The 22,576-nt window shown below is 36.0% G+C and overlaps 1 protein-coding gene across 18 annotated transcripts in view; it reads right to left on the minus strand.

The window, feature by feature from the left end:
* The window catches only part of MCTP1 (multiple C2 and transmembrane domain containing 1), a 477,029-nt gene that overhangs the window by 62,218 nt on the left and 392,235 nt on the right, over positions 1-22,576 (minus strand). For all 18 annotated transcript variants that reach the window (XR_012158969.1, XM_073344510.1, XM_073344512.1 and 15 more), the window contains 2 exons: positions 13,826-13,945; positions 3,382-3,435 (listed from right to left, as the gene is read on the minus strand). Coding sequence is in view for 17 of the 18 variants with exons in the window: in XM_073344510.1 (XP_073200611.1) it covers positions 3,382-3,435; positions 13,826-13,945 (174 nt within the window). In the remaining variant the exon portion in view is untranslated. The remainder of the gene's footprint in view (positions 1-3,381; positions 3,436-13,825; positions 13,946-22,576) is intronic.

Consider the following 22,576-nt stretch of genomic DNA (forward strand, 5'->3'; position numbering starts at 1 on the left):
CAGCAAACTGCAACAGCATTTCAGTTCTTAAAAGCATATTAGTAAGTGATACTATTAAGAAAGCAGTGTCCCACTGTTGAACAGTAGATTGTAACTGATATAACGGTAAGCATACTTGCCATTTTTAAGTATTAATCATATTTCAATTGAAAAGAAATGTTAACGTCATCCAGTTAAAAGAGTGTTAGGCATCACACGACCTTAAATTTTTAATCTTGCCTGTCTGATTATTTGCACTGCAAGGTGAAATAAAAATGTAAAATGGTAAATCTGGAAAAAGACCAAAATAAGGTTTGAGGAAACAAGCAACAACCTAATTACAACTCTACCTTTGCCAACCTTAAATAAAATCCACACAGGTACTAAAGGTCATTATTAATAAAAAGATTTTACAAACTATTATTTTAGCTAATTATAAACATTTGGATAGTTATCAGTCTCAATTTATCACTTGTGTGATTCTGCAATTTATATAGGGATGTCAAAAATAGCACTCCACCACACATCCAATAACCTATTTTAGTGTGTGCCCACACGGACCTCATCAAGTAGCCAATGAGTTGCCCTTTCATTGTGAGTAAGTGACTAATATCTATACTGGCTCTAAAGAAAGACACTTTTCATAATCGCACAACAATCTGTTAAATGAAAACATATGGATAGGCTTAGGCAAAGCCTGCCAGGGGTCTTTATTGAATGGAAAACAGGTGCTTTATTTTTGTGCCATGTAATACCCCATTTACCCCCAAGTTCAAAGGTTACAGGACTAATAGCTGCCTTGTGGTAATCAGGGAAAGCAAAGACAGTGGCCATGGTTAAACATCTGGGACATATTTTACATACTTGCAACATATGCTTCAGGTTCAATTAAAGTGAGGCTTTGGCACATTTATTAATCTTTTTACTTTTATCCTATAAGAGGACCCATTGACCTGACTTTACTATTATACCATATGAGAAAACAGAAGTAATGACAGCTGGAGGTCAATACCTGCCAGTACTGCAAAATGTGCATTTGTTTTCTCACCAAATTTCATTATACACAAAAAACTTTAAGATTAGGAATCTATGAATTTAAAAAAGGAGTATAACACTGTGCTCCTTCAATTCAGACACACCAATATTAAAAATCTTCATCATCATCTTCATCTGCAAACAGTACATGATACAACTTAAAGGAGGAAACTGGCAAAAAAAAAGAAGCTTTGTTATCTGTTTTATAGTTTAGTGTCTGAAATAAAATGTCCATTCTAAGAATAACTGTGTACACTGTACAGTACAAGCATTTTTTAAAATAAAAAATGTGTCATTTTCTTTTCCGTTCAAGATGTGATTTTCATGATAGCATATTGAATTACAAGAGCTCAAATAAAACTTACATATTAATGAAACAAGACTTTGAATTTATAGAAATCAACCCACATGCCTTTCATATAAGAAACACACTGCTTGTAGGTATTAAATAAAGACTACCACTGAATTCACACAGTAATTTAAGCACTCACCTTCAGTCAACGTTCGTAACTATATCTTTAAGTGTGTTAGAACTCTGGTGTCAGTTTCAGACAGCTAAAACACTAGATTACAATTGATACAGCTCCACAGATTTTGTGTTATTTCTAACCTGTTTGGCATCTACTTTAGCTAGACTGCAAAAGGCTTTTTAAAAAGGGCTACTGCTTGTTTAATAACTCAACCGCCCCTCCCTGCCCCTCAACTAAATGGTAAATAGACTAAGTACAATTATTAAATTACTGTACTTTGTGAACCGATCAGAGTTATTAACATTGCCAGGAATATGTATACTGTACTACTGAGATGAAGCTCTTATAGTTGCTTTAATAAGCAAGCAACAAGCAGGGGGAAATGGCCATAAATGGATGGCAGATCAGTGTTTATCAGAAGAGAAGTGGTGATTCAGAGCTTGCATGTTGAGTTAAAATACAAGCTCTCTACACCTACATGATTGACCTTTGCAATAAATCATGTATTTTATTGCCAGAAGTGTATGCTCATATCATTTAGTGCTAAAAACTAGCACATACATGTTTTGTAAAAAGGAGATTGTTATTACAATGTTTGATTATTCCAAAATGATGTAGCTAATGATTTAAATGATATACAGAAGAATTTCACATATCTTTCTGTCAATTCTAAAATGTTTGAACTAGCAATAGAATGAGGGAAACACTCTTTTTTATCCTCTCTCAAATCTTGGGTTAGCTAACAGAAAAATAATCATTCAGGGGATTAACTAATCACAGTGAATTTTCTGACATTTCAAATACTTGCTGCCAGCATATGAATTCTTACAGTGGTATATAACTGTACATCTCTACTAGAAACAAAGGTCAAGAACATAAATTAAGATACACTGTTTTTCTCCTCTCTTCAAAAAAAAAAAAAAAAAAAAAAAGAATTCATTGCTTTACTACAACAGAACTAGGGAGAACATTTATGAAGGTCAAAATTGCCTGTATTTAATTCAAAACTGTTTTAAAATAATCTGTATTTTTTCTCTTTCATGTCTGTGGGATTTGCATACCAAAAAATGAGACAACAACAAGGCTGTTTTCACTGCACTTGTCTCTCCATCAAAGCTGTCCTGCCAACACTAGCCATGGCTTCAGTGGTGCAAGGTCATTCTAATTTCCTCCCTCTGGTTTTTCCGCCTCCCCAGGGGACAACCAATCCAAGCAATCCCATAGCTTGGCTCAATAAGATGTGGAAACGAGCTGTTATTTACTGTGGTTGCAATCCTCAACCCAACCAGCAGCCAGAAATTGAACCACATATTCTCAAAAGCTGAAAGATCCACAAAAGTCTCCTAGCTTGCTGGGCCACAATGCCAGCTCCAAATCAAGTAGACGTCTATGAGAATTGTGATTATTTAAATGTCATACAGAGTGCAGAACATATCAGCCATTCTTCTACCAAGTAATTCACTGAAAATTATAGGTGGCAATATCCCATTTTCAACCTGTGTGGAGTTACTATTTTTACACCATTTTCCCCCCTAAAGTACAGCCCTATTTGTAATACCCAAGACAGGACAAATGTTTGTCCTTCAGAAACAGTTGTCACTGCAGTTATCTTCACAAGAGCTATCAAGTTCCAGACAAGCTGAATTATTTTTGTTTCTGGCAGAAAAATATTTGACCCAGCTCTGGACAAAAAAAAAAATAAAATAAAAAAAAAAAAGAGGATTTATAGTCCTCTATCCCTTCCTACAACATACAGTAGCATTGTTAGGATGATAAACAGCTCTGTCCAATTTTCTGGACTAAAACACTTCAACTCCTTTTTTAACTGTCTGTAAAAACAGTGTCATGTCTAAATTCTCCCATCCCAAGGTACCCAAGTGCTAGGAAAGATAATTACCTTGTCATCTCTGTCATCCTCTTCTTCCTCGTCCTCTAGCATGTCCTCCACTACCTACAGACAGAAACAGTAGTAGTTGTCATGATTTAAAAAGGAAGAGTTTTGTTCTGTCAATAGTAAACCTTTTGTAGATGAAAACTTTATTAACATTTGAAATAAATGCACAGCAGGAAAATGTACAACTAGAAAAACATTGGATCTAGAGATTCCAATTTAAGAAAGTGTTGTAACTTTAATTGACCTACATCAGGGAATAAGACACTGAAAACCTCTACCTTTATAAAATGCTGTCTTGACAATTTAAGTATTTAAAAGGTAATTCAAAATTCACTCCAGTATATTTTTAACTAAGGAATCCTTTTTATCAGCTCTAGTGGTGGCTTTGAAATACGGTACAAGTGCTTACTTTGGATTTACAGCTAACCTGAGAAACATACAGCATTTTGAACTTAATTTAAATTGTTCATCAGGAGGGTTAGGAAGCTTTCAACCCCAAGAATAAATTCATGCTAGCTTGCTCCTTTATGGCAATAGCCCACAGCAGTGACCCAGGGTGCATGCCATATCATCATCAGCACAGCGTTTCCTAATAATGATTTTGTACTATTAGTATATCTAATATACTGCACATGCATCTCTTTCATTATGTGTAACTGTACCACGTGTCAATTTAAATAGATAGTAGACAGGTAGATTGATATGTGAGAGAAAGAGGGAATACCTACCACTTAAGGTTTTATGTGTGCAAGGCACTGTACTCACATTAATTATTAATCTTCATTGTATGGTTGTGAGATAAGTAATTATTATACCCATTTTACACACCAAAAGAGGGAGTGACTTTCCCGAGGCACTTGGAAAGTTAATGGCAGAACCAGACTTAGAACTCAAATTCCTGCCTAATAACCCCATGATCAAGCATTCAAACTATGGGCCAAATTATCTGCTGATGTAAATGGAAATAGAGTTGAACCCCTTTATACCAAAAGATAATTTATCTCTATAGTTGTACATATACAAAAGTCAAGACAGAGCTGTAGATTCAAAAGGGGAAAATTCTTGTCTATTTTACAGTGAGTTATAAATTAAAATCATAGCATACATCATTACAGAAGACAAAGTTAAACCATAATTCTATATTACAAAGTATAAATGACAAAAGAGGATGTCACATTAGAAACTTACTTAAGGAACATATTCGTTGCTATACAGGAGGACACAGAGACTCCCATCAACCCTAAAGGAAACTACATAGATGATCATAATGGTCCCTTCTGGCCTAAATATCTATGAATCTATGAATATGTTCGCTCACCAGAATTTCAGTTGCTACAGTATATTGAAGTAAGATTGCAATTTCGGCCTGTGGTACTGCAGAGGCACAAAGCAGCCTCTAACACAGACTAAAAGCTAGCCCTTAATTTGTATGTCAAGTATATAAAGCATATTAAAACCAGGAAGTGATGTAAACTGTTGTCCAAGATATGAAATTTACAAGAGGATTCTATATTTTTTGTCAATAAATTACCACTAAAAATAATAATTTAGAGACAAATAAGTAAGTTCCTGCCCTAAGAATTTAATAATGTAAAGACCAGATTGTGACCATATCCTGCGTGGGTATAGAAGGTGAAGAGAAGGGACAAGAAGCCTTCTACCCTTTCAGCTCCCCATGCAGGGGAAGAACAAAACTGAAATCTCACACATCTGCACACACCTCTAGCAGTGAGTAAGCTGGCCATGAAAGGGAACACACTCTGCATGGGTGTAGCAGTGCGTGAGCTTCCCCTTTATATCAAGGATCTCTGATAGCAAGCATGCCCAAAGGAGGCATAGTGCCTATTGGAGATTCCAACTGCAGCCATACATAGCCACCCCACCCCCCATTCAATGCCTTAAAGCACAAGAACGCTCTGAATTTGTCACACGTGCCATTTTAAATAATATGTTTAGACTATTTCTTTTTGATTCTTAGTCCAAAGAGCCAACAATAATTGAGTGGATAAGCTATTTATGGCTTATTGTGAACAGTGATCCTGCATTAGTGCAGGGGGATGTGCTAGACGACCTACGCACTTCTTTCTTTTCCAGTTGTCTACAATATAAATACTAATGTATCTGCAAGATATCCTATACAGAGACCTAAAAGTACATTAGTCCGAGTTCTGAGACAGGCTATATTAAGTCCTTGACCAGTACCAAAACAAACACTACTAATCCAAAGGATAAGTGATTGATCCAGTGACTGATATCTTATGAACTGCCAGGGTAGAAATGAATGTTGTATGATACTGGATGGCTGAGATCCACAGCCTCCCCATGATATGTGGTATTCATTTTTAGATATTGTAGATAACAAAAAAATGGACCATTGACGCATATCATTCTGGCCTGATCTGAGTGACCTCTATCTTGTGAAGCTCTGGACCTAGAAACAATGTTTTATGCCACTAGAAGCAGTAGGGAATCCAAGTTTTCAGATGATATAAAGTATTAAATTAACTCTAGTGGTTTGTGAGATATTACTAAAAAACAATAAATAAACTCACACAGTGCTTTCTAGCCATAGATCTCAAATCACTTAACAAAGGAAGGTAAGTATCATTATCCTGATAGGGAAACTGAGGTATAAAGAGGTCAAACAACTTACCCTAGGTCATACTACAAGTCCAGGTAGCTAGAGTATCGGGCCAGAAATGAAAGCGTGGGCACCGAGGGATTGCATTTATATAAATATAAATATAATATGTATGAAAATTTCATTTAAAATGTAAAGTTGAGATACAAGCTAACAAAAGTAAGGAAATTAACTTGCATTGTTGGGGAAAAGCCATCAAAAGCCCTACCTTGGGGGGAAGAAAAAACAAACAAACAAAAAAGCCGCTAAGGACAAAGTGTCAGCCTCAACTCTGAATTGTTAGCTATTTACTGGTTCTTACTGTAACTTTAAACATTATTTAATATATGGAGGGATTTTTGTGGGGCTGGAGAGGTCCGCACTGTAACAGACAGATCTTTCAGCATTATCTCAAGTTACAGCCGCCTCCGTAGAGTTGCTCTATGGGCTACAGTCTTGCATACTGTGGCCCTGCTCCTGGCACAACCCATACACCAGGGCTTGAGAGAAAGTGTGCAAGAGGCAGTCTTTCTTCAGAATCCTCCTCTGGGCAGTTATGGGGCTTTCAGGGCCCCTTTACACTGTGGCTCTTTGACACAGCACAAAGGAGGTTGAGCTGGGGGTGAGAATCTCACTTTTCCTTTTTCAGTCATTGGTCTCGTAAGTTTAGCTTCTGTGGCTCGCTATGCAGGCACTGACCACAGTGGCCCCGAACAGGCAGGTGTGAAGAACAGTCCCTTAGGAATGATGTGTGACCATTTCAGTTGCATCCCCCTATCCTCCCACATCCCCACCATGGGGCTTGGTGTGGAGGGCCTTGCCTGGGATCTCTACACGTAGGTGAATTTCACCCCTAAGAGCTAAATTCTGAAAAATGGAGCTAAGCCACTCCCCTGTTACACTTACTTTTTCCCTTAGGGATTAGCTACCTGCAAAGCTCCACCGGTGTAACTAAAAATATGATATATATATTCAGTTTAATTAAACCAGGACCCAGGGTTGCATGGAGACATTTATTTGAACTGTAAACCTCTACAAATCAGGGTTTACAATGGAAATGCTGACACCACCTTAGCTGTCTCATTGCAAATAATGACACTCTGTTTAGATCACAAACAGTCTTATTCTAAATAAACAGGATAATATTTCACACCTGTATTGTGATTTTCATCCAAGGATCTAAAAGAGCATTACAAACATTAATAAACTAAGCCTCACAACACTGCTATGACCTATAGAGTATTATTATTATTTTAATAGTTGAGAAGTTTGACTTGTCCAAAGTCATACAAGAAGTCTGTGACAGCCAAAAATCAAACCCAGATCTCCAGTTCCCAACTCCTGTTGTTTAGCCAGAAGATTATTTCCTCTCCCCCCCGCCATGGTATTCCATCCTATTTTCTCATTCTGTGTTAGTCACATCATCAATTAAACTAAGCTTTAGGAGTGTCAGATTGTCTGGAAATGAAAAATGATTTAACTCAGTTATTGTATCAAAATAAAATGTAATAGAAGTACGGTACTTCCATCTCTGGCCAGCATATATTATTCTTTATGGCATATGAAACATTGACCCATGTTTTCACTCATCATGAAACTTTGAAAGAAGAGTTAGAAAAAAAAAAGTGCAGAGTGAAAGCACATCACTAGAATGATACAGTGAATCAGAAGAAATTCAGATCCTCAGGTTTAAGACTGGTTGCTACCCAAAATTGAAACAATGAAAACAGAATCCTTATAACCACGTGATATATAAAAAATCTGCAAGCTGAAGTCTTTTTTTAAAATAAACTTCAGAAAAACCTATTTACACAGACATGTAAAGCCAGGATTTATAAGATCATTACAGCAAATGCAAATTCAACAGATTCCAGCTTTTGAGTTTAACGCCTACCTAGGATCAAACCAAGAGTAAGAAAAAGGATTTTTTTTCTTTGACTCTAGCTTGCTGCTTTTCAAATAAACCTTATATGTGCTACTTTGGTCTTCAGCAACACAATACAGTAATCCAGACATCTAACACAATATCATGCTTTTTCAATGAGAAAAATTATTAAAGGGAAAAATTATATTAAGGGGAAAAACATATCAGTTATTTTACAAAAAGTTTTAAGAAAAAAATCTTAGATCAGCCCTAGAATACTCACTCTAAATTATGCTTTCCGATACCTTGCTTGAAATCAAGGTAGTATTAATCAAACAAAGGAAGGGCACTGGGGAAATCAGAAAGATCTAATGCAAGCAGTTAAAAGTGACATGACCTTCTGTAATGTCACTTGTCACAGCCTTATATGCCACACACTGGTAGAAGGTCTTGAAAGAACCTGATTCTTGGTACTGTTCCTCGAATGTAAGGCTAATACAGATGACATTTTAAAAAACACACGTAGACAGCCTCAAATATGGAATATTTGGCCAATATTATGGCCAAACAGTAAGCAGATGATATTAAAATGTTGCAAAACAAGCCCTTCCTGTACTAAATAGTTTTGAAAAGTAAATATTGTACAGAAAAAGCACCCAATAATTTGTATATGATAGGGGATCACTCTTGCCTCATTTCCCCATTCCCAATGTAACAGAATTCTGTCTGCAAATGCTGCATAATTCACACTGTGTTGCTGTAGCACTTCTAACAGAAGCCACTTTATCCAGTAAGTTATCTTAGTTACATTCAGAAATATGTAGAAAAACCTTCACTACCCTCTTCATGCTTTGCAAGAGAAGAAAATTGGACTAGCATATACTCTTAGAATTTAGTTTGCAATTAATTACTTTTTAGTTACTCCTCTTCTAGAGTTTAAAAAAATCTAACTCTTTATTAATAATTCATTAAAAGATGGGATTTGGGAGTAGTGGGGACTGTTCAATGTAACATCTAATAGCAACATCAATAAAATAGTAGTACAGTCAGATTCTTGTTATTTACAACCATCTTAGGCCAGGATAAGAGTGAAGAATAACTCAGTCCCAAAGATCCTTAAAAATATCTACTGAAATTAAAAATTTCCACACAAAGGAAGTATATTAACTGTGTATATAATGTTAGCAAAATTGTCTCTTACTTTAGAACACTGCTGCAGTTTCTAGAAGAAAAGTTACTACATAATCACAGCAAAGGCACAGTAATTAAGTACATTCATCTACTACCAACTTTTCTATAGCTATTCCAATGGAAACAACTGTGTGGTTAAAGGGGTATTTTGATACATTTCCAAGTGAGTAATACCACAGTACTCTTTTTCTCTAATACGCAATGTAAGAGAATTCAAAATGAAGAACCACCATAGTCATCCAGATGTGTTTAATGACTGAAATCTTACTATAATTTAAAGGCCAAATCCTGTGAAGTGCTCAGCAATTCCTAAAAAAGAGTAGGGAGGTGCCATGAACTGGTAGTTCAAGTGTTCAGCACTTCTCCTGCGTTGCTCAGCACCACAATGGATTGGGCTTTAAAACAATAAATTGTTTCAAATGAAAAACATGTTATATTCTATTTTATTTTGTTAAAATGTCCAAATGTCTGCAGACACTAAGATTTTGATATAACCTATCACAAATCAGGAGCCTGCTCCTGCTTCCATTGAACTAAAAGAAAATAGGATTGGGTCCCAAATGAACATTTCCGCCCTAGAGTTGGTTAGCTGTATTCTTCAGCACAGTCTGGAGTTCATTTAGATCATTTTGTCTCCATGTAAACTAACTACAACATGTGTTGGTGTGTCAGTGGATTTACAACACTTCTGTGTAAATGTAATATAAAATTATTGAATGTGTATGGATTGAGAAGGATTCCCAAAACTGCTCAGGCTATTTCAAGCATCTTCAAAGAACCTGAGGTCAAACTGAAAACTTTCATAGTCAATAAGCTTGTTATTACTGTGTTTATGTGGTCTTAGTCACAAAAGGACATCTGCTTTTCTCACAGGGCTGTTGAGGAGGAACTTTTCAAAAGACCTAGCTTAATTAAAATATCCATCTATTTTACATCATATTTATAAAGACAGTAAAACTCACTAACAGATTTTAATTTAACAATGTAGTGTATCTGAAATACAACTGAACTTATGGTAGGTAGCTCCTGAGCTTGATTCACACAATTAAAGATTTGACCTTGAAGTGTTTCATCTGCAGGAGTCATCAAGATAACTGAACTACTAGATGTAATAATAATTAGTGTGATAAGCTTGCCAGTGAGGCTGAATATATTGCAGTACAAAAGAAGAGACTAAAAAGAAAAGCATTAGTATTTTACTGCTAAAAGATTTCCTGATTTATACAGATACAATTATTTATTCTTACAGAATACATTTCCTTGGCTCATTCTGGGAAGTGCTCATGATGTAATTTAGTCTGATTCTTAATAGGAAATGTGACTTTAATGTGGCTATCAGATGCCTTTTGAAGCATGCCACAGATTACGTACAATCCTTTAACATCAACAAAAGAATTTTTATTTGCAGTATAATAAGTTACTCTGTAATATACTTTATTACACAATAACATGTAACTTTTTGCTTGATGTTAGCTTAATATGTACCCAATATTTACTTGTTAATGTGTTAAGACTAAACAATTTTCATATAAAATATGGCATCAGTAGAAGAGTTTTTCAATGCATTTCTTTAAATATTTGGATCTCAATGCTTTCAGGAATTCTAGCTGATATTTACACAAAGCACTGTGAACAGAATACTAGGTTTTTGTTTGAAGTATGTCTCCATCTAAAGGCTTCAGAATGTACTATATTTTCTTGTAGACAAAATCTGATCTGTCTGGCTTTATGACATTTTTTAAACCAGTGAAGCAGAAAAAAATATTCTAATTTGGCTAAATATAAATTGTTATATTGTTGTATAAATTATTTATTGGGTTACTACACAAACTTTTAAACAATAACATTTTAAAATATTTTGTCACCGAGGTGTTTAAATAAAACATTGACAATAAAGTAGTTTATTATATTTCTTGTCAACAGAATTAAAATGTAATTGTTTGTCTTAAATTTGATCATTAACTTTTCAGTTAGCGCTAGGATTCTAGGAGGACAAAACACCACTCAGCTACATATACATATATACATACACCACAACATATATATTTGTTTAAACAACATTAAGTTTGTGAGTGGTGCCAAAAGTTGGGATACTTAAAGTTGGGGCAGCATTTTTGTCTGGTTACATATATGGAATTGTATATCTGTATTATACATATGCCACTGTAACATTAGCCCAGCTGATTATGACAACTCTTTTTAGGTAATTATATATTTGGAGAAACATGCTAATTTTGGAAAACAACTTGAAAATTACTGAGATCTAGTCTGAATTAACATCCATATGTTTAAAAATAACCTCATAAATGTGATTTTTTACTCCAACACTAAATTGTTCTTAGTTTAAAGAATATTGACCAAGACATTTTGGAGCTGCTACAGTATTATGTCAATCCAGTAGTTACAGAAGTCTGGACAAAAATGGAAAAAAATCATTAAGAATTTTTGCATAAAAAATGCCTATGCATTTTCCATACAATAGTGTAAGGCTTAAGCGGGGAAAGGGTTTGCAAAATTTCACTTTAAAAATTACTGTTTTGAGGGAAAAAGTGTAAAAATCTTTCCAAAATGAACATTTTTGGGATTTGTTTCCCTTTCTGTAAGCAAAAGCAACTGAAAGTAAGCTAGGGTTGGAGAAGATTTTTTTAAAAGTGCGACTGGGCTGAGACCTTGTATGCCCTGTTAGTGAGTTTCTATGGCAGAGATACAATATAAAACCCTGAAGGCAGAGAATTATAATGGAAGCTTAGACAGCCTCCTTAACTATAGTGGCGTGAATAGCCAACTTTAATAATGCATTCCTTTTCATTGTAAAAGAGAAATGCGGCATAGCCAACCTAATGTTTTCTTTACGTAGGGTACTGTGTGATTGCTAAATTAGTGCATAATGTATTTGTAATATTTATAGTACCAACATTTAGTTAAATAACGTTTATGTAAGATTTATGTTGATTTTTTCATTTCTCATTTAATGGCAGATTATGAAGAGTCTGTTTCATAAAGATAATTCTCCATTTAAATTCATCAGGCCATTAAATATTAAAATTATGTTTCTGATGCAATCTAGAACAAATTTGTCCAGCTTCAGTGATTATTTGCATTCATAAAAATTAGGCTTGATTAATAAAATTTAAATGCTTGATTAAGCTGACATTTTCATGTTTCAGTTGTGATTTATTAAAAGGAGCCCCTGTTCTCTGGTCTGGTAAGATAGTTTACTTTTCTTCTTTACTATAGATGTAGTATTTAAGGAATAAACACTTAACTCCATAAAAAGAGGAATGGTTCTCAGCAGATTGCTGCCTTTGGTCTCTATGTTCTGACAGAGCCCAAAGTGAGTATATAGTTTATGACCAATCTATAAAGGCTTTTTTTAGCCAATCACTGTGAAGTTGAGAGCATAAGATAAGAACAGGTTGTATTTTTGTAGAAGTCAGCAACCAAGGAGAAGTTATAGAAGACTAATTTTGTGAGGTAATCTTTGTGCACTTTCCTGCACTGCTGAAAGAGTTTTGAATGCCATGTGTCTCAAGCAGAACCAATGTCAGGATTAGAGTTGAAGCCCATTTTACTGTATACAGGAGAACTAGAGCATCTTATAGTGAGATAGCAAGCTATTGTTTGGTGAATATGCTACACAACTGTTGCTGTGCAATCCTAAACAGTATTGTACAGTGAAAGCAATTGTGTATTTCCCTTACCTTTATGGGATCACAAAACAAAAGTAGTTCATATGTATGTATTTATATGTGAACCTGAGGATTTTTATTCTTTGGCTACCACTACCATTTATGCTTTTTTAAATAAAAGGCAGCTTTTCCTAATGAACTAATGAAATCTCAAGTGCTAATCCCAGAACTATCAGCAACTCTCTCTGATACCTGGGGCAAACAACATAACTCCAGTGTTTCTCCATCTATTAATAGGGACAATACTATTTATCATCTTCATAGGTTTGTTGTCAGAATTAAATTAGGTAATGTTTGTAACGCACAATGAAGATGAAAAACACTAGATATCTTGCCAGTTTGCCAATGCAGTAAAAATATCAGGACTTTCCCTCTCTCTTTATTCTCCAAGTCATTGCGAGAGCCAGAAATAGAACCCAGATCTTCTGATTTCCAGGACATTCTCTATCCAATAAACCACATTGCTTCACTAATCAGTTATTTTTTTCATTGTGTAGTAATTTAGAAGACAGAAATATTCTTGATACTTTGTGAAATTTCCATAGGATACCTGTTAGTGAACTCAGCTAAGACCATCATGTAAAGATTTGTGATGGACCTTGATAGCCATCTGACAAGTCTGCAGTTCTTAGTGAAAGAGAAGAATTTTGGCGGAGTCAGCACTGCTTTTAATTTCAGTAACTAAAAAAATGTTAGACTATAGTTTTTATAAGCTTTCAACAGGGCTACACACACACACACACACACACACAGAGAAAGAGTTTTCAAAAGATTTGTTTGTCATTTCCTAACCAGTAAAATTACCAAACATACACACCAGCTTTGAGGACAGAGCATGCTCTAATGCATTTTTAAAATTAGTTTCAACAAAAAGTAGAAATATTTATTGAACAGCTGGAAAAAAAGTTCAATCATGGCTAGGAAGAACTGTCCATCAAGCATCATAAACTGAAATATTTTTGAAAGGACGTTGTATTTAAGTAGAGAAATTCAGTTTCTGAAACAAACTCAGTTTTAAAATCTTGTCTTAGTATATGTTAAAAAAACAAGTTCAAGTATGTGCTTAAAAAAGTAAGTACTTACTGTATCATGTTGCGTGTTATCTTTCCCTGATAGTACCAAGAAATAGTTCCATGCCAAGAGTAACAACAAAGCAAGCGGAATCATGTAGAGCTCAAAGTTCCAAACCACAAAAAGAAAAAGCTAAAAGAAAGAGAGATAAATGATTAAACTCTGAATTTATTCAAAGTAAGGAGTAGTACATTACACAAATCTAAACAAAACACCACCCTCTCTCTGAGCAGAGACCAGGAATGATTGGTTAATGTGGCTGAATGAGCAACTGAAACCGCAAGTTTGAAAGCTGCTACACCTCTGAAAATCAGCAGTGACATGACAAACTTGATATAAACACCAAACTAAATATATACAAAAGAAAATATAAATCATTCCAAAAATGTGAAATCATTTGAACAAACAGCAATAACAATGTTTTATGCATCAGAAATACTTTAATAAAGATTTTAACTTAAAAAAAAAAAACCAATCCCAGGGTTTATTAAGAGAGAGTCTTCTTGGGGCACAGCTTTCAGCTAAAAATACTAAAGAAAAGGTGAACAAGATGACACTTGTACATACATTTGTTGAGATTTTTCTCTTCTCGTAATAGACTTCCAGCTCTCACAACTAACATTTTAAAAACTCTAGAATTAAACAATTTAAAATTACTTGCTTGGTTTTCCTCTCATGTGACAAAAATGATAGCTGAAAATACTATGGTAAATGATACTTTTGCTGAACCTGCTCCCAGTCTTCAGCATCATGTATTGGTAACACTACATGCTTTTCTTCCAAATACTATATTCAAGCCTTACACTTCCTAACATTTCTTCTGCTTTCTGAAATTAATCGAGTGCAGTGTTCCAGAACTATGGCAAACCCAAACCAAAACATAGCTACTAGAGCAGAGGTTCTAAAACGTCATTGCACCGTGACCCCCTTTCAACAACAACAATTACTACATGACCCCAGGAGGGGGAACCGAAGCTTGAGCCTGCTCGAGCCCCACCCCTCAGGAGGGAGGAGAAGGGAAGACAAAGCCCCACCTGAGGCTGCCCAAGTCCCCCTGCCCCTTGCAAGTGGGCCAAAGTTGAAACCCAAGGGCTTCACCCTCAGGCAGGAGGCCTGTAACTTGATTCCCACCACCCAGGGCTGAAGCCCTCTGGCTTCAGCTTTGGTCCCAGGCAGTGGGGCTTGGGCTTCAGCCCTGGACCCCTGCAAATCTAATGCCAGCCCTGGTGACTCCCATTAAAATCAAGTCACGAACCACTTTGGGGTCCTGACCCACAGTTTGAGAACTGCTGTACTATAGTCAAACTAAAAAATGGCTCCTTTTGCTCATTCCTATACTTTCGGTACATTTTGGTTTGATCGAAAACTAAAAAGGGATTTTAATAATCCCTTAAAATTGAGGATTATGTTTAATAGAGCCAAAACATAACATCGGATCATAAAAGACTAATGCAAATACCAGTGTAAAAACCTACATTTTAAGAAATCCACAGTACCAGATCAACTAACTTGCCTTCTTCCTTCCTACGGCCACCAAATGGGCTGTATATGAATGTCTTGGGAGATTGCAGAACAAGCTTGATAGCTATTGAAATTTTTGCAACAGAAAGGTGTTATGTGATATCAGACAATTAAGGGGGTACTGGCACTTCTGATACTCATTACTGCATTTGGGAAATCTATATGTTGTTCAGGTTATTTAGTTTAAAAGGAAACCCATTAGCAGTAGTGTTGAGTAAGAAACAAGTTTTAAGAGAATTCCAGAGATCTGTAAGAATTACTTATGAGAGAATTCTTCTAAGGGTTTACTAATATACATTTTGAGAGGAATATTTACAGGAATATGATTTAGCAAGATCAACTCAAGTCAGCTTAAAACAGTAATCTCCAGCTCAGAAAAGAAACTCACCTCTATTCGCTCAGAAAAAGGCTTGAGTGAATAGGTAAGAATATAAGAGCGGCCATACTGGGTCAGACCAAAGGTCCATCTAGCCCAGTATTCTGTCTTCCAACAGTGGCCAATGCCAGATGCCCCAGAGGGAATGAACAGAACAGGTAATCATCAAGTGATCCATCCCATTGCCCATTCGCATTTTCTGGCAAACAGAGGCTAGGGACACCATCCCTTCCCATCCTGGATACTAGCCATTGATCAACCTATCCTCCATGAACTTATCTAGTTCTTCTTTGACCCCTGTTATAGCCTTGGCCTTCACAACATCCTTGGCAAGGAGTTCCACAGGTTGACTGTGCATTGTGTGAAAAAATACTTCCTTTGGTTTGTTTTAAACCTGCTGCTTATTAATTTCATTTGGTGACATCCAATTCTTGTGTTATGAGGAGTACACAACACTTCCTTATTTACTTTCTCCACACCAGTCATGATTTTATAGACCTCTATCATACCCCCCTTAGTCCTCTCTTTTCCAAATTGAAAAGTCCCAGTCTTATTAATCTCTCCTCATATGGAAGCCGTTCCATAGCTCTAATCATTTTTGTAGACTTCGATGGGAGCTCTGGAAGTAAACTCTGCCAGACCAGGGAAAACAAATTCCAGAGACTGACTGTTGTGAACTGCCCCTGCCTGCAGATCTCCCTAGCCTTAATTTTAAATCTGGTGTTCAGTAAATGGAGAGAAGTAATTTCTAAAGAAAGACCCAACCACATATGGCTTTGTAGAAAAACACCCTGAAACAATTTGGTGACCAGTGCCGTCTATGGAATACAGGCATAACGTGCTCCTGGTCTTCAAGGGTAGTCCCAAGTAGAGTTCACTGTAATAATGCACTCTGGTCAGAAGACAGAAATAGTTAACTATGGCAAAGCCCACATCCGGAGAGAAAGGGTGTAAGCTCCTAATTTGATGCAAATGAAAGAAAGCATTACTGGTTACTGCTGCAAGCTCTGAACTGAAGCATAAAAACAAAGGACTCTTAGGCTGGAAACCTTTAACAATATGCAGACATTTCCAATGAATACAAAGAGTAGATATACACTGCCATCTTGTTTAGATGATTTTCCTGACCCACCAGCATTATTTCCATCTTGTCTGGGATGAGCTTCAACCATTTTCTCATTAAAACACCTGTCTCAGTCAGGCACTAGTAAAGCAAGGACACCACATTTGCTATGAAAATGAAATGAATAGCTATGGGAAAACAGCATAGTGATAGGACTGCTGCTCAAACCACTTCACTAGCTCCAACCCCATCCCCCCATTAGAAAAATGCACAATAAACAAGACATGTAACAAACTAGAAACTCCCAATGTTAGAAAGAGACTTTAACATACATGATCAACCCCCAAAACTACCTGCGGCATAATGAAGAAAAAAAATCTAGGGGGATTTTTCAGTTCCCACAGACAAAGCATCTTACAACTATTTTAAAAAGAAAAAGTTATGTGTGAGAATCTGTTCCTTTAATTTCATTTCACCCATGAAAGGGAAGGGAAACTACATATTCCTCCATTAAACAAGTATAGATAATATAAGAAAAGAAACAAGTGGCAAAGAAAAGGAAGAAGGATGAAAGGTCGCTGGGCCCTACCCATACCCGTAAAACATCAAATTGAACATGGATTATATCTGCTATGATCTCTTTTAAAGAAATAATGGGTCCTCTCAAGCTTAAAAGAAAAAGAAAAAAAAGGATCTTCATTACTAACGAAACAAGCTAACTATTTTAAGGGAGGAGTGGGTGTCCCAAAGGTTACAGTTTAATATAGCTGCCATTTCCTACATAGGAGACTACACAGAAGGACTTTTTCCTTCCTTTCTCCCTGGAGACAAGGATTTCAAGAGTCTCCGGCATGAACCAGTCATTTACAACATCACATCAGTTGATACCCTTAGTGAGATATATATATATGCATAAAATGATTATCCAGTGCGACACGTGATACTACCCTGGTGTACCACACTTCAAAAAATAATTTAAGTTGGAATATTGAATATCCTATTCTTTTGAAAACTATAGTATTTTAGAAAGAAATCTCATCCAAAATGATTAACACTTCCTACTGTTCAGGAAAAAAAAGCCTGCCATTTCAGGCTAGCAGCTGTGGATCATTAGCTTTCCAGTGATGAGATGTGTTTGATGAGTATTTTTCTTTCTAATTAAGAGATGAGATTCTCTATTTGACTCTCTCTTCAGACAGAAGTGAAGAGAATGCTCTCTGCCTATGTGGAAAGACCATATCCTACAGAACAATTATTTCAGATGTCTTCATGTACTCCCTTCTAATTTCATTTCTTTTTTTAACTGAACCCACATTTGCACCTAAGCCTTCACAGCATTTATCTATTTGTCACCTAAGCTTGCCCCTACTATATTATCCCTATTTTTTTCTATAATTAACATGTTTCAGACATTTAACCACTAGGAAAGGAAACTATGAGAAATAGTCAAGTCCTATGGCCCATATATCTTCAGCTACAGCTGAAGGTGCAGGGAGGGAGGGTGCAAGTGTTTGTATTCCCCAAGCCTGGGTTGGCTGTGCTAGGCTAGTCCTCCAGTATAAATTACATTAGAAAACTGAGGTTAAGGCATGATCATGCCATCTTCATTAATACATGTAATTTTTACTCCAATGAAAAATTTCATTGATTAAAGTGGTATTTCTCTCGTAAGTAAGGGTTGCATTATTGGGCCCTTAAGGACTTACCTCAAACTTTATATACAGTCTTTGCCACAGCCAGGAACAGAGCCTATGTTTGTGACTCTGAGTCCTGTGCTTTAATCATAGCATCACCCTTTCCCCCTTTAAGCTTAAAAGTGTTTTTGTGGGTATTCTTCTTTTCTAATATTTTTGGACTCTTGGATGTTTTCTCAAAAAAATGAAAAGAAAACCTGCATAATATATTGTTTGGATCTCCTATCTACATGCTGTAGGTTTCAAGGCTTCAATGAAATAATGTATGTTCTCTGCACTGTAAAACACTGAAAGAATTGTTTCAGTTGAATTTGGCCTGTAGTCTATTGCCTGTTCCATTAAAAAAAAAGAAAAAAGAAACACACCACCACACACACAAAGAATGAAAGTACTGCGTTTGGTGGTCAATTCCCATCTCACCCTCGGTAATATTTTTATTTTTAAAAAAGCATTTTCTTCCACTTCATTAGATCCCACGCATCCTGAAAGTGTAAATGTAAACATTATATTTGTGTCAGAGCATGCACATTCAGATGGACGTGGAGAAAACGAGCTTTGTAAGCAAATATTAAAATACTCTTAAGTTTTTCAGGCTCATTACCTGATCACGAGGTCTAGGTCAAATTCAAAAGGTCTCAATCTTAGCCAAGCTATCTACATCTACAGTATGCAAAAGTAGTCTGGAAAAAAGTGAAAGCATGGTGTGATAGTTAAAGAAAAGTATCAGTAGCCATCCCACGCAAATTTGCAATGTGACCTTGGATAAGTCACTTCACCTTTTACCTCAGTTTCCCCCATTTAAAAATGCCTCATTGGGGCCCTGAGAGTGTTCTAAATCCTTTGAGGAGCTATAACTACAATAAGCATTAACATGTACAGGAACAAACTATTGTGAGATTTCCTCTATTTTCACTTTCCAGTGCTGTGGAAATGTACTGAACACTTCATTCCACTGCGATCTGGGTTTTTTCCCCTTTCATCCTGCCTAGAACCAGGAAATGCAGAGGCTTCCAAGATGAAAAATAATTTAAAAAAAATGTTAAGTAACTTTTATTTTAACCTAAAGAAGTGTTAAGTTGAGGTTCAGTTCAAGCTTTAAGTGAAGTTTCAGGTCAATTCTTATTTTAATCACAGCCCTGATGAGCCCTTTGGCATATTAAAAATTATGTTGCCTCTCTAGTTAGAATATTTTGGGGCAGTATAAAGAAAAACAGTTGATATCAAAGTTCCCATTTTTTAACAGTTCTGGTCTTGGTTTTTGCATGTTGATAGCTGGTATTATAAGTCAATAGTTATATTACATCTAAATTCTTTCATATAAGCGTGGTTTGACTCCAGTTATTAAAGAAGCAAGTATGAGAATTAGATACGACTCATTTGATGTGTTTCAACCCACCCAATTTTCTTTTGAAACCTCTCTATAGCTAAATGGACTTATTTCACCTGAACAACCTCAAAGATGATGCTATCATCCAATCATAACATAATGTAGGTTACCTGTGTCTTGACAAGTTTGTCAGCACCAATAAAACCTGCCAGCTAGAGGCTTGAAAGATTTTTATTTAAATTTTAGATTCCTCCCCCCCACTTACAACTTGTACTGACATTTCACATCATTTTATAGAAGTCAAAGATGAAAGTGCGATGACTTTGCTTTGAGGATACTGACAATTCCAAAAAAGTGAGTCCCAGAGCCTGTGAATACAAGCATCACATTAACAGCACGTGAATTACAGATATAAAATTCATACCACTTATGATTTTCATATAGCAAAAGTTAGGTGGAAATAAAAATGACATTTACAAAGGAATCTGAAAATATTCACGAAATGTCGACTCTCTCTTGGGTCACTCTCTCTTTCACTTAAGAATTTCTGAGCTGTATTAGTGTTAGTAGCCAGATATAAAATCTAAAGCTTGGTTCACTGAAAAGATCGGCGCATGCAGGTTCTACTTGACTGAAGTTCAATACATATTTGTTTCTTGACTGAAGTGCAATACATATTTGTTCTCTCAGATTTACAAAACACACAATTAAGAGAAATCGGTATTACTCTGCCTGTGACAAATATACTGGTATCAAGTAACGACTGCCCTACAAAGATACATTAGTGACTAGATCAAAGAAACGCCTCAGAATAAGGCTATTAGGTTAATCAAAGCTTGTCCCTTTTTAGTACTCCATTTCCCCAACAGTCTCAATTTTTTTTCTTGAATGACCCATGTCTTTGTCTCTGCAACATTACCTAGCAAATCATTCTATACATTAATTATTTTTAAGTGAAAAAGTGCTTTTAATGCCTCTCCTCAATTTGTTTTTGTTTTACTTTTCCACATGCATCTTAAGCAGAGTTACTGTTTTCAGTGCAGCACTGATGAGGAGGTAATCACTGTCCAAAAAGATTCAAGGCATTATATAACTCAGTTATATCCCTATTAAGTGTCTGATTTTTCTCTAGGCTATACAAAATACAGCTTCCCTCATTGCTCATGCCTTCTAGGTTTGAGATCAATCTAATTCTTATTGCCTCTTAAACTTCCTCAATGATTGTTTAACACAATTACAGAACTGAACATACTATTTCATTTCAAAGTGCATTGATACAAAAGGTATCATTTCTGTGCAGTACACTTTACATTTTAGACACATTTTCCAAACAAACCTATTTCACAACATTGGCTCTATATTTTTACATAGGAATTTACTGCTTTGCAATTTCAGCAGATGCTACTGTAGTTTTCACACTGTTAGGAGGAGGTATTGAATGTGGAAATGACTAAATGTGTATGACTTTACTACACCTGAAAAATTAAAGTTTCTTTTTCCCTTAATAACCCAGGTGAAAATCCTTTTGAATTATTTACCCCTCACTATGTGCTCACTGCAATAATCAAATATACATGATCAGCAAATATAACCAATTTAGAACTTAGCTGCACACAAAAGTTGCATACCTTTGTGCTGCTTTAACTCTACTGACATAGCTAAACTCCCCTCCAACCAGGCATGGAAAGGGAATAAACCATATCAGTACAAGGCACCTTTATATGAGTATAACTGTGATCACACTAGGGGTTGTATCTGTTAATTATTATACAATCACACGCCTAACCAACACTATTACGCTGGTACATCATCTGTATGTAGTCCAGGCCTGGGTTTGTCTCATCTAACTGTTGTAACTACTTAGGCCTGGTCTACACTTAATATACCTATGTTAGGAAAAGCACTAGTATAGATACAGTTATACCAATATGAAAAGGAGTACTTGTGGCACCTTAGAGACCAACCAATTTATTTGAGCATGAGCTTTCGTGAGCTACAGCTCACTTCATCGGATGCATACCGTGGAAACTGTTATACCAATATGACGTTCTTATACCAATATAACTGCATTCACACCAGAGGGGTTTGCTGGGTCAACTATACTGGTATATATAGCAAAACCCTTCTAGTGTAGACAAGGTTTGACATAATAATGTTGGGTGAAATTCACCCTTTTCTCACAAGGCTTTTGTAATTGTGTGGAAACTCTATGGGGGCTGACTTAAAACTTTGGGCAAGCTGTAGAAATGCAATATTACCCTTCTGTGGCCATTATTCCAGCAATATAGATTAGAGGAATCTTGGTGAGTTCCTTCTTCAGGCGGTTGACGAAAAGATTTTTTTAAACTCAACCACAGTCCCAACTAGAAGAGGGTCTGTAGCTTCTCACCCATGCTAGCTACTCCATTCCTTCTGCCTGGTCAGTTTCTATCTGCCTCTTCATTTTCACTGGCTTTTCCTCCAAGCCCCTAATTGTATCCTACTATAGAATTCCTCCTGGTCCCCACTCATTTGCCCAGTGGGCCTTTATCCTGAAACCCATCACTAAGGACACAGCAAAACTACATGGCATTTCAAGACAGGAAATGAAGAAACTGTACAATTATGGAAACTTCCACTTTGACTCTTGAGGGATACTGCTCAGCTTCTCTATCTGTATCTGAAATAGCCAGTGACTATCCAAATATGGAAAAATAAATGAAGTATCTGCAGATATTTTTCCTTTTTCCCTGAAGAAAACTGAATTTTCTTCTTCTTCTAAAAGTTACAATCTGCATACATT

Source organism: Lepidochelys kempii, chromosome 5, assembly GCF_965140285.1.
Source record: "Lepidochelys kempii isolate rLepKem1 chromosome 5, rLepKem1.hap1, whole genome shotgun sequence".
NCBI classification, from domain to species: domain Eukaryota; kingdom Metazoa; phylum Chordata; order Testudines; family Cheloniidae; genus Lepidochelys; species Lepidochelys kempii.